Consider the following 13,293-nt stretch of genomic DNA (forward strand, 5'->3'; position numbering starts at 1 on the left):
TTGTAAAAAAATAAAATAAAAAGTGGTTTTATTCAGAGTTACAAAGGTGCATCTTTGAGGACGGACTATCAAAGTCATTGCTCATTTAATCACGTTTGATTTTCTGTGTTTAAAAAAAACAAACTGTTTAAATTTATTGTTATAAAACAGCCACTTTTATGTGCTGTCCAGTCGTGATTTTTTTAATGCTATGACTAAAGACTATATATCAATCTGCTGAACACATAAAGATGAAACAGGCTCTTATCTAATTCAGCAACAAAATCCTGGTAAGACAGTTATTAAAAGAGGAGTATATTTAAAATAAGCATTCTTTTAAACAAGCTATTACATAATGCCAATGATGGAAGAAGTTCTCAGATCCTTTACTTCAGTAAAAGAAGAAATAGCACAGTCTAAAAACACTCTGGTACAAGTAAAAATCCTGAATTCAAACTGTAACTAAAGTAAAGTATTAAAGTATGAGCAGCAAAACAACCTTAAATTATGAAAAAATTAAATACTGGTCATGCAGGCTGGCTTCTTTCAAAGTGTTTTATTATTATAGAATGTTATATTATCCTGTTTTTATCACTAAAAGCAGTTATTCAATGTGGAGCTAACTTTAATTTTAGTAAAGTTCCGCATCATATCATATAAACATTATATGTTTTCTTTCATGCAAAGAGAAACAAGTTACTATAAGTTTTGAATAAGTTTAGTTCAGTAAAAATTACAATATATACCTCTAAGATCTAGTATAAGTATAAAGTGGCAGAAAGTGGACATTTTCAAGGAATGTACAATTAGCTTAAACTTGCATTGAAGTAGAATGCATGATTGAATGAACTTACATTGCAGCACTGCATAAAGCATGCACCACATCACCATCAGGAGACGTGGACAGAAGAAAAACGGCACCGACATTCTCTTTTAAGATTACTGTTGAACTCATTCCAAGTCACTCTATAACAGAACAAAAGGCTGAGCGCTCCAAATGCAAATGTCACCGCAGGAAAGCAGACTGAATCTGCATTAGCATCACTTTAAGAACCCCCCCCCCACCTAATTGCTGTGTTTGTGGATGAAAGACTGAGTAGATAAACCAGTGAACTAGAGGGAGGAACACCAGAGAACCTAAATGCTCCCAGCAGACATCCACAGAATGCACAAGACGACCCATTAGCACCTTGCAGCCTCTTTAGGAGCCGTTTCCTCCCAACGGTGCCCTCTTATTATTCAAACTAGAGACGAATTTGCGGCCCCTGGGGACGTGTTCACACTTAACAGTTAAAATGCATCCTGATTGCGCGTGGACAGCTTTAAATAGAAGAGGCACTGTGCCCGAAATGCACTTCTGAAGCATTGGGATTTGGTGGCTTTATCTACATTCTGTGGTTGTCAGGGACATGTGATCATATAGCTACTTATTTATCGAACTAAAGACTTAGTCAACTGTTACTTTGTTCATCATAGTCTACTCTGCAGTTAGTCTTTTCCTCACAATCTGTCTGTGGTGTTATTTTCTTTTCAATAAAGACAAAATTACACAAAATTCATTCTGATGCCAGATGTGAAACCAAGTCAGTCTCACCTGGAACAATGTACAATCTGGATGTAACTGCATACAAGAAACGTGATCTAAAAAGGGTCTTAACTTCAATTTAGACCCTATAAAAGGAAAAAAAGGAAATAAATATGTATGTTAGTCATGAACTTTTTGATCCCGTTTGAATTGTGTCATGAATAATGCATATGTTTGTTAATTTAAAAGATGAATTTGCACATCCTAAAAGTCGCAAAGAATGACTACACAACCAAAAGTCACGTAAGTCACACAGCTACGACCTCTGTGTGTTGTATACCAAGATGTACTCACACTAAAAACGTGTCTCGCTCATTTCTTTTCTTCCAGGATAAAAAGAGTAGCTGGATAAAACACATTAGGTGAGAAAAGTAAGATTTGTGCAAGGCTAGCTAGCTAGCCAAGGTAACGGCCTTGTTTGTGACGTGCATTGTGCAAGACGAGAGATGTTGTTCACTGATCAGTTTTACACGAAACTAAATGATATTATGACATATGTTTGACAAAGCTTTGTTATCAAGCAGAGAAAAACACAGCTGCATTTCTGAAATCACATTTTCAATTCGTTTTTCTATCTGATCGAACAACAAACGATTTGAAGAGTTGAACTGACTGCACAAGTTTTAAAAAATGCATATAGTGATAGCTGAAATATTTAAATCATATGCTCAATTTATATTCCATATCTGGTACTGGGTAGAGTTGATAACCCTCAAACTGTATTTTTGAATAATTCCCCATCTTTTCATTAACCTTAACTGCCAGATACACATTTACATTTCTTTAATATCTGAAGGAATCACTATCATTTTTCTTTTGTGTCATCTTCCATCCTGAGTCTAGCGATATTTCATGTATTATGTTTAAAACTCTAATACACATTATCAACACCTGATCATGAAATATTGGAGAAATAACTAATTGTATATGCAGGAAACTTATCACATTGCATCACAGCTTGGTCAAATGTTTCACATTATATGTTCAAAAATTCATAGTGCACTTGTTTAAATAAATATTTTACAACACACAGTACCATATATAAATGTACTGCATATTTATAAGGAATGAATATGTAATGTCAAACTCATAGAGACAATACAATACAACCCAGAAGATCCCAGAAGAGATATGAATAATTATAGGATCTGTAAAGATAAAATATAGGACAAATGGGAGCATTGCAGATTTAAAAATGATTTAACAATATGTTTAGTTTAGTTTAGTTTAGTTTATTTGCACAATTGAAACATAACAAATAACATTGATAAATGATATTACAGTGCAGGAAGAGGCAGAAAGCCCACTGGGCTTATTTGAAGCCTCCACCTATATAATATTAAAAAAAATCACAATACTATAACGAATACAAAAAGAAAATACATATGATATGAAATATTGTTGAAAAAGCATTTTTACAAGATATGATTTATAATAATAATACATTATAAACAACAAGAAAAAAAATGCAATGAGTCAAGATGTGAATGAGCATAAGTGTGTGTGTGTTAGTTCATATGTGTGCATTTATGTGCGTGTGAGAATAAGTCGTGTTTGATTCTGATTAAGGGGATTTGGGTTTGTACCCCTGCATTTACTCCTACACAAAAGTAATGTAATGTAATATATTTTCAGTACAATATGTAAATTATTTTATAAAATAAGAGATAAGATATTCCTTTATTAGTCCTGCAGCGGGGACATTTGCAGGATTACAGCAGCATAGGGTAAAGTGCACACAAGAGACATAGTAAAAGAAAGACAAGATAAAAATAAAATGAAATAAAAAAACAAGTATATAAATAAGCAATAAAAAACAATAACTGAAATATTATATTTACAGACAGAAAAACTATTATAGCTTTATGGGGAAGATGTTGCCACAATATAATATAACATAATATTCTGTCAGAAAACAATTATATTTATTTTATTTTATTTTATTTTATTTTATTTTATTTTATTTATTTTATTTATTTTATTTATTTTATTTATTTTATTTATTTGTCTTATTTTTTTCTACATTGTCTTCATACAATTTATTTTCACTTTCTGTATCAATTTATTTAACTCTGCCACACGCAACGTGACGTCACACGCTGGACTGGACGTCACCCGGAAGAGAGAGAGAGAGTGTGTGTGTTAGTTCATATGTGTGTGTGTGTGTGTGTGTGTGTGTGTGTGTGTGTGTATTGTTTACATTGTCTGCAGCCTGTCCAACATGAATCCTCCGGTGATGAACTGCAGCAGCTCCGTGTCCACCACCAAAAGTAAGAACCGTCCAAACAGACCACGTGTGTTTGTTGTTGTTTATCAGGCAGCAGGAACCCGGAAGTGCAGAGAACAGGCGTGCAAGCATGCTAAGGTTAGCTGGCTAGCTGCTAGCATGCTAACCTTAGCTGTGGCTGATCATGAGCTCTGCTAGAGAGGGATTTAAATGCATTGTTCTGTTGTATTAATGGCTCTATTCTGCACTATGGGATGTGTTTCTATCTGAGTTTAGTCCCTGCAAAGCATGCACACTGTCTGTTTAATGTGGATTTAATACCTTTATTTAATGCATTATTATGTATCATGAAATATGGGACACTGTGATCTGCAAATCATACAGTGTCTATTTAATGTTATGTTTAATGTTTATCATTATGATGCAAAATATGTAAGGTTCCTGCATGACTGTCTATTTAATGTGATAAACTTTATTTAATGCATTATGATGTAAAAATACCACTCTGTGATCTGCAAAAAATTATTATACCTGTTGCCTGGGTGTGAACAACTACAACATAATATTCTGTAGAAAACAGTCATGTGTCATTATGATGCAAAATCTATAGGTTAGATGTCTAATTAGGATGAATTACTATTCTGCACTATGTTATGTTAGAGAAGACAGATGATAGGTTTGTATGTAAGTGTAGTTCCTGCAAAGCATGCACACTGTCTGTTTAATGTGAATTTAATATCTTTATTTAATGCATTATTATGTATCATGAAATACCACACTGTAATCTGCAAATTAAGGGAGTCATGTGTCATTATGATGCAAAATCTATAGTTAGATGTATTTTTTTGATTTCTTTCTAGTGAGATCAGTTGGATGAGTTTATTGCATGCATACGTCTAGTTTGGGATCATAAGGTTAGATGTAGAGGTTCATTTTAAATGTTAAAGGATGCCTGATGTATGTTTAGCTGCTGCTCTGCGTTTGCTGCACCCTCTCTTACAGGTCAGACAGTTTATTTGGTACATCTAATAAAAAATCTTGCTTCTCATGCAAACATAGCCACCACTGTGACGTAGTTCACTGTTCTCACCTGTGTCTCTTTGTCCACAGAAAAACGAGAAGCCGAGCGCTCCGTGAACTGGACGGTGGAGGAAACGCAGGTGCTGCTGTGCGCCTGGAGCGACGAGCGCATCCAGAAGAGTCTGGCAGAAAACCTCCGCAACCGGCATGTCTTCAAACACCTCTCAGTCCGCATGAGCGAAATGGGTTTCTCCCGGAGTCCACACCAGTGCCGGCTTCGAGTCAAGACCCTGAAGGCTAACTACGTGAGAGCCAAGCTGCAGAGGAGCGTCGACAGCTCGCAGCCCTGCACTTTTCGATATTTTGCAGAGATGGATGCGGTTTTGGGCCGGAGGTCAGCGGGAGAGGACGGAGGCCCCTATTTTGTGTCTCCAGAACGGATGGCGGCGTATCGCCTTGACTCCATTGACAGGACAGGAAGTATCCCGCCAGATTTAAATTCTAATACCGAGATTAGTGAACACAGTTTTGGTTCTCTGGGGAGGGCAGGAAGGCAGCGTTGGAGCTCTTTAGAGGAGAAAGGAGGCCATCAGTCGTGGCAGCTCGACGCTGAAGTCAAGTTGGAGGACAGAGAAGACTCAACGGATGAGTTTGAGTTCAGCAATTCAGGATTCCCACAGCGGCACCATGGAACTTATCTGGAATCATCCATCCATCGTGAAATGACTGGTACGTACCAGGATTATCATATAAATAAGTAGCGGCTATTAATGACACACACACACCAAATACTAAATGTTGACAACAAAAAAAACTGGATTTGACACACTGTCATCTGTCACATGATGTTTATTTTAAGGTTTCATTTGGTATCATAGTTTATACGTGACAACTAGATTACAACCCGACCTGAGACACATAATCCAGTTTTTCTCAATAATGAAATGAGGTTAAATGAGATGTTTATAATTAGAATTTGTTTAGTTGACCAATATTGTAATATACAAATGTAAAAATATGTTTATGATAGTGTTGTCTTTATTAAATGAGCAAAACAATAATTTACATTCATACAAATATGAATTAAAAGAAATACTGTTTAAGGTCAGCAACTCTACACAGCGCCACAGATAGAATGTCATTTCAGTTTATGATTTTAATATTGCGGTTATCAATATCTGCATTTTTTTAATACTTTGTTTTTCGTTCAGATAGCAAAACAAAATGTCATTGTAAAAGTGCAGCTTTTATTTTTCTCTGCTTGATAACAAAGCTTTAGCCTTGACTGTTTATCAGCGCTTCACTTTGTCAACTTGAGCGCCTTGTCGACCGTCTCTAAATCGTTGGTTTTGTCCGACTAACTGTCCATAATCTCGACGTATTCAGTTTACCAGCACATAATATGACAAAAAGCAGCAAAAAAATCACACTTCAGTTGCTTGAACCAAAAAGTTTCAATAATTTAAAAAGAATTGCAGATTTATTTGCTGTTTTACTAATCCATAGTATAATTTGACATCAGTAATGCTCTCATTCCTGTATTTTTATATCCTGTGTCATAGGTACACCAGAGGAAAACCGCTTGAGCACTCCTTCCCCACATGTCGTACCACCTCCGCCTCCAGCTGCTCCTCCTTCTCCCCCTCTCACCCAATCCGCTGCCTCTCCTCTCCCTGCACCCCCAGACCCAATCCCCAACACCCTCCCCACCTCAGCTCATCAACACCCAGAGTCCTCCTGCTTCAAGCACCTGTCGGAGGGCTTCCAGCGGCTGGCGTCGGAGACCCGAGGCCTGCTGATGCAGCTGGAGAGCCAGCGGCAGGAGCAGGCCCGCTGGCATCAGGATCTCCTGGCCCAGTGGATGCAGAGGGAGGAGCGCCGGCAGAGGGAGACGGCCGAGAGGGAGGAGAGGAGGGAGAAAGCTCGGATGGAGCACGAGATCAGGGTCCTGGAGCTCCTCACCGGTCTAGCCAGAGAGCACGGGTGTAGATGTGGAGGCAGCCAGACTGTCGCAGAGGCACCGACTGGTCCAAATCACAGCACGAACAAAGGAGGGAATTAGGAAACACCAAGGTATCATTTTTTCCAAAGTGTGGAACGGTATTCAATCTCAGGTGGAACCAAATGACATCACTGGATGAAGCCTTAATCCTAAATGATACGGAGTGAGATTTTTTTATTAAAAACCAAATTCAGGAAGAGTGTCAAAATCCAAAGAGTTTGTGAGTAAGATGATTGTCGACTGAAAACCAGGAGGTCAGGTGATGAAATCTTACAAGGAGAAATTACAGTTGAAGTGTAAAGTGGATTTCTTAGGCGTCACCTGATTGAACCAAATGTAATGGAAACTGTTTCATGCACTTTAATATAAATTAAAAAAAACAGATATTTTCAACCAGTTCTCTGTTTGCCACTTGGATCTGTTTGTCAACCCGGGTAGCCTTTTGGCTCTAATGGAAAAGTCTTTATCTTTTATAATAGTTGGCAATATTGACACATTGCTCAACAACCACACGTGAAAACCTCATCACTCCTGTTAGGCTGCGCTCACACAACATTAGGCGATGCTGCTGTGGTCGCAGGCTTGAGCTGAGGTTGTCACTTAAATGGGCCGTTTAAAAGACATTCAAGACAAAAGATAGAAGAAGACGCTCATTTAATTGACCCATTTGATTTTAATGGCCTGTTGATCGCCGGTTACATGTTTGGCCGTCTTGGGTCTTTGCTGTCATATTGTCATATTTAGATTATTTATTACAGTTCACATTCAGGAAATAAGAAATATGCACAATTCTGAACATAAAGCTGTCAATTAATGTCAATACCATAGATCTACATTAATGAGAAAAGGAAGACAAAGAAACATACTGACACAGATATCTAAATATATATATACATATATACACATATATAAGTAAAATATAAACATTTATGATATATAATTATTTATTGCTTTGTCATCAGTACACATTTGATGAGAGAATCTGCACTTCCACCAGAAAGTCTGAATGTGATTTATTGCATAAAAAGGAATTCACATACAAGGAATTTGCTTTTTCTGTATTAGTGCAGAACATAAACATAGTAAGAGAACATTTAATTAAAATAAAAGCAAGAATTGCAAAAAAAAACAACAAGATTTGCTTTTTCTGTATTAGTGCAGAACATAAACATAGTAAGAGAACATTTAATTAGAATAAAAGCAAGAATTGCAAAAAAAACAACAAGAAACAAATAAATGTAGAATAGACGAAAGTTACTATAGAAATATGAAAAAAGACTATAAAGTGTATCTCAAAGATATTAAAATAAGATGAAGGAGCTGTGCAGCTGTTTATAACTCAGGATGTTTTTCTTAGTGTCCATGAGCCAGACCGTGACCTGTGACCTGGCTGCTGCAGCGGGCGGCACAAATGTGAAACCTCACTGTACATTCCTGATGCCTATCTTCACCGCTGCGTGTTGAGGCTATATGGGGACGACAGTCTGTGTTTATTTATTTTCCTGCAGGAACATTTGAAATCCGGCACATCAGACTGGACATCACGCTTGCATCAGAGACCTTTAGCCCAGTTTTGATCCTCCAGTCTGGCTCTTTCTCCCCGAGAGAAAAACATCTGATGTCTTCAGTCACACTGCATGTTAATGAAGCTGTGGACATATTGCACCTTTTAAATGACCCAGACAGGTGATACATCTATGCTGTGAAACCTGTAGTTTCTCTTTACTATGATGGGAGTCTTTTTCCTTCGGCTCTTCACTCTTTATTTATTGAACCTCCAGGCTGTTGCTGCCCCACGCTGATTGTTACCTGGATAGACAAACTGGAAATCTTTCACTCTTCCATTCAACACTGGCTGCCCTGAAGGTACAGAGTGTGAACGAGTTGGATTGGAAAATCCCCGCTACCTTCAGCTTTTGAAAACGCTGAAACCAGATGGTAATCAACACTGGTCAGGCTGGTATTCTGTTATACGGACGTGTTTGAAACCAGACACAGGAACACTTAATGAATACAGCTTTCTTATTGTCAGCAAATCCCTTAAAAAGACCAAAACCAAAAAATGAAAATCTAGTATTTTCCGTGCATCCAATGCCTGATGTATCTTCCTTCTCCTGTGTCATTGAGTTCCATTGTTGGGTGACATGTTTCTACATGAACATGAGCTCAAACAATCTAGTCAAATTTGGCTTCATCCAAACATGAACCGTACTGCTGCTCCACATTCTCATTAGAAAACCAAAAGTGCATTAATCCACCTTTGTAAAGTCCCCAACCAAACCTGTTTTTCCTCCTCACTGTTTAAAGGAATCACTGAGCCTTCTCTGGAAATAGATACTATATTTCAACCCAGTTGGCAGTAAAAATGACGGCTTTGTATGTTTCTGCTAAACCAAGAGATACGTTGTCGGTCGATTTCATAAATCTTTTACAAATCATCTTGGTATCCGATTGTAGGAAATCACGATGCCACTTGGTTAACATTGTGAAATGGTTAGTTAGGGTTTAGGCAACAAGACTACTTGGTTAATATAAGAAAAAAAGATCATGGTTTGTGTTAAATTAATAACACAACTGGCGTGAATAAATAACAATCTCCCAGACTTTCTTACAACACATAATAAGAGTAAAGGCAACGATAACTTGCTTTCAAACAGGTCACGAACAACAATTAAACCTTGTTCACCCTTTCCAAATACACACTCAACCCAGTCATTGTACGTTTCTGCCAAATCAAGAGATCTGTTGAATGTCGAGGCTCCTGATCCAGAAAAACGTTTCATAAATAGGTTTCATATTGGTTCAGGATTATGCAATAAAACTACTTGGTTTAGTTTCGATAAAAGATCATGGTTTGTATTAACATAAATATCGCCCCTAGCAGACTTTCTCATGTAACTTTACACAACCAGCATAAAGACAATGTTAACTTTTGGTTTAACACGGGACACGAACAGCGGTCTCCTGGGTGAAAGTAAGCCGTCCTAAAACCCAAACTGGAAGATTTTGGGTTCATGAATTTGTTAACCATTTCCACTACACACAATTATGCCGTGTCTTGACCAGCTCTAATAACTCAAGTTTTTCCACAAGAAATAACCTTATTTAGGCCCGAGCATTGTTTATGTTGTCTGCCAGCATATACATTGTGTTTGTGTCCATCACAAAGACTGCAATCCTGATCTTTGTGGTCAAACTCTGTGCAGTCATTTAAGCGAGAGAGGGAAAAAAACGGGATTACTGCACATAAGTAAATCTGCGCTAATACCAGATTACGTAATACCTCTGGATGTTGACGAGATTTGGGATGATTTGCTGTTATTATAACGCCGCTTATTACTCTGCTCGGCAATGTGGAGAAAGTCAGCCATGCACGAAAAGATTCTAGAGCTCAACAAACATCCAGGATGAAGTCTCTGCATGAGTCACATTTATTCACTACAATGAAGATTTTTCTTAAAGAAGAGGAAAACATTCTGTAGTCTTGTTCTATTTTCTGTTGTTTGAAGATAAGCAGGAGAGTCAGGAAAAAGATTAAAAATAAGCCTTTTTGTTAGAATGTCATGTTCTGCAGGTATAAAATTGTCATTGTAGATGAGAACTCATTCGTTGTTACTTTGCCTGGTTAAATGAAAGCTAAATATATTAAAACGACTGAACTAATAATCACACGGTGACACTGCCAAGAACAGAACAATGCATCAAAGGATTTAATACGATTAAATACAATTGAGGTTTGCATGTTTACTTCATTTAATCTGTTCAATTGCTTTGTGTGTGTTTAGAAATCCAATGTCCCATTCTGGATTTTAATATATTGTCAACCAACGTTTTTTTTCTCGTTTTCCTAACAAAAGGCAGTTTCCTTTTTATGGGTTGCCCGCTTAGAAACAGTTGTCACCTTGAATTGTTTGGATAAATAATGAACATCACTGTTGGTTTGAAAAACTAAGCGGGACTTTTTGTTGGGTTGGGGACAGAAAAAGAGACTCTACGGTTTCGTTTCATTTTATGCTGCAGGTTTTTTACTGATATAATCTGTAGAAATTATAATTAGTTTCTATCTGTGGTCATGAAACTCCGGTTAACATGAACTGAACTGAGATTGAGGGCGTGTAGAAATAAAAAAAGAGGGGGAGGAATGGAGATGAAAATGGGAGAAAGGAGGGGGAAGGAGGCAGGAGAGGGAGGTGAAGAGAATAATTAAAAAAAAATGATGGTTTGGTGTAAAATTGTAACCTTAGCTTGGTGCCAATTTCCCTTTGTGGCTCCTCTACAGGTCACAATGAACAAACACATTAAATAATCAGAGCAGGACACATAATAATGAATATTTTATTGTATTGTCGTCATATTGTCATGGTCTAGGGATGACAAACGTTGGCCTGTTGGTCCATCATTTTGATCCAGACTGGATCAGACGTATTGGCATGACATTTTGTCCAGACATTCATGGTCCCCTGAGGATGAACCCTACTGACTTTTACTCCAGTGTAGCATGATGTTGACTTTTGTGTGTTCTTTTAGTGAAATGCCTTAGCCATTGGAAGGATTATTATTATCTTCACCAGACGAAAGTATTGGGAGTGGTTATGTGTTCGGTTCTGCTTGTGACTGTGTGCATCTGTGACTGTGTACACCTCTGTTTGTTCACAGCTAAAGGGAGCGATACTTTGGGTGGCTAGTTATGGCTATATGCTCAAGGATTAGTGGTCACTCACACTTTCTCAGAACACCTTTTATAGACTGTTTTATTCTGCCACTGAGTGCCTGCTTGGTCTTCACTCAGTACTCTTAACCAGCCCCTGTCTAGTAGGGGTAGCTAGTATTGCCACAGCTGAGTACATCGCCGATCCCCAGCCGCTACTCTGCGCCCAGAAATACAGTGGGGCGGACACAGTTTGCACTTTCTACTTGTTTTAGCGATGTGTTTGTCTGTCAGCTACTGGAACAATCACTACACAGACTGCTGAGTACCTCTCGGCTGTTGCTCTGCGGTTCACTTTTAATGGTCTTTTTTGGACAAGTGAGTTTAGCTAACAGTTTACAGAACCAGCAGTACATACACTGCTGAGTACTTTTTTGGCCGCTGCTCTGCTGCTCACTTTAAATAGTATTTTTTGGACCGTGTTTTTGGCTAACCACTAGATAATGGAACTACCAGAACACCGAATGCTGAGTACCTCTCGGTATGTTGCTCTGCGGCTCACTTTAATTGTACACCCACCGCTGCTTAATCGCCAGACAGCAGGGTGAGTTTATCTTTGTGTTTTAGCTTTAGACTTTATGTAGCGTATTATATGAAAAATTCGAGCCTATTGATTGATAAACGTTACATTGCGAGTTTGAATGAAGTCTGTTTGACGCTTTACAGCAGAAAGTGTTACAGATCCACTTGGCAGGAATCTGCACTCTACAAGTAAGTGAAACTTAGACATTAATGTTCCCATCAGAATTAATTGTATTTTCATTCGGGGATCCCCTGACATTCCAAAATGTCAAAATGTTTCCTTTGTCCAGTGGTTTGATTTATGAACAACCTGGGAAACTAGTGACATTCCCATCAGCCCTAGCTGTACTAGTGCTCATTAGCACATGTTAGCATGATAACACACTAAACTAATATAGTGAACATGGTAAACGAACAAACCTGACAGGGCTGCTAACCTCTTCATGTTATAATTTCAAGGCAATACATTTTTGTTTATATTGCACATTTTCTTAAAAAAAAGAGCAAAAATACACCACTCTAGGATTCTGAAGAACCTCATATCACTATACAAATACACAGAAACTGATCTGAAACCTGAGAAAATAGGAACGATTTCAATGTATTTTCCATGCTGTGTTTTTAATTCTTCTTTGGGATTTTTCTTTTTACCTTAACTATTGGAAGGATTATTATTATCTTCACCAGACGAAAGTATTGGGAGTGGTTATGTGTTCGGTTCTGCTTGTGACTGTGTGCGTCTGTGACTGTGTACACCTCTGTTTGTTCACAGCTAAAGGGAGCGATACTTTGGGTGGCTAGTTATGGCTGCTTGGTCTTCACTCAGTACTCTTAACCAGCCCCCGTCTACACAAGAGCAAAAATACACCACTCTAGGATTCTGAAGAACCTCATATCACTATACAAATACACAGAAACTGATCTGAAACCTGAGAAAATAGGAACGATTTCAATGTATTTTCCATGCTGTATTTTTAATTCTTCTTTGGGATTTTTCTCACCAACACTTAATCAGAAATCCCTCCAGGCTAAATAAAGTATTGAAAGAGGAAGAGTGAGAACGACACTGATGACAGAAGTTCAGATGGAGAAAGGGAAAGAGAAATGAAAATGAGAAGAGGGGGAGGATGAGAGGGAGAGGGAGGAGGAGGAGTGGGAGGGAGGAGGTGTTCTCTCCTCTGATTGGCTGCTGCCTCTCCCCTCACAATAAAGTCTTGAGGCTGGTCTCTGCTCCGGAGCTCAGACACACA

General features: G+C 38.1%; 1 protein-coding gene across 1 annotated transcript; it reads left to right on the forward strand.

Annotated features, from left to right (window-relative positions):
* Positions 1-3,729: 3,729 nt before the first annotated feature.
* LOC129100728 (uncharacterized) lies at positions 3,730-7,204 on the forward strand. Its single transcript, XM_054610173.1, has 3 exons — positions 3,730-3,834; positions 4,902-5,540; positions 6,374-7,204. The coding sequence occupies exons 1-3, from the start codon at positions 3,786-3,788 to the stop codon at positions 6,871-6,873; spliced, it is 1,188 nt and encodes a 395-aa protein (XP_054466148.1). The 5' UTR covers positions 3,730-3,785; the 3' UTR covers positions 6,874-7,204.
* The last annotated feature ends 6,089 nt before the right edge of the window (positions 7,205-13,293 follow it).

The sequence above is a fragment of the Anoplopoma fimbria genome, chromosome 13, assembly GCF_027596085.1.
Source record: "Anoplopoma fimbria isolate UVic2021 breed Golden Eagle Sablefish chromosome 13, Afim_UVic_2022, whole genome shotgun sequence".
Taxonomy (NCBI): domain Eukaryota; kingdom Metazoa; phylum Chordata; class Actinopteri; order Perciformes; family Anoplopomatidae; genus Anoplopoma; species Anoplopoma fimbria.

What these genes read in the sequence shown, in the direction of transcription:
- LOC129100728 (XM_054610173.1), top strand. Translation starts at nt 3,786, where the DNA reads ATGAATCCTCCGGTGATGAACTGCAGCAGCTCCGTGTCCACCACCAAA. An exon ending in CTCCGTGTCCACCACCAAAA is followed by an intron (nt 3,835 to 4,901) that starts GTAAGAACCGTC and finishes CTTTGTCCACAG; the next exon opens with AAAAACGAGAAGCCGAGCGC. An exon ending in CATCCATCGTGAAATGACTG is followed by an intron (nt 5,541 to 6,373) that starts GTACGTACCAGG and finishes CCTGTGTCATAG; the next exon opens with GTACACCAGAGGAAAACCGC.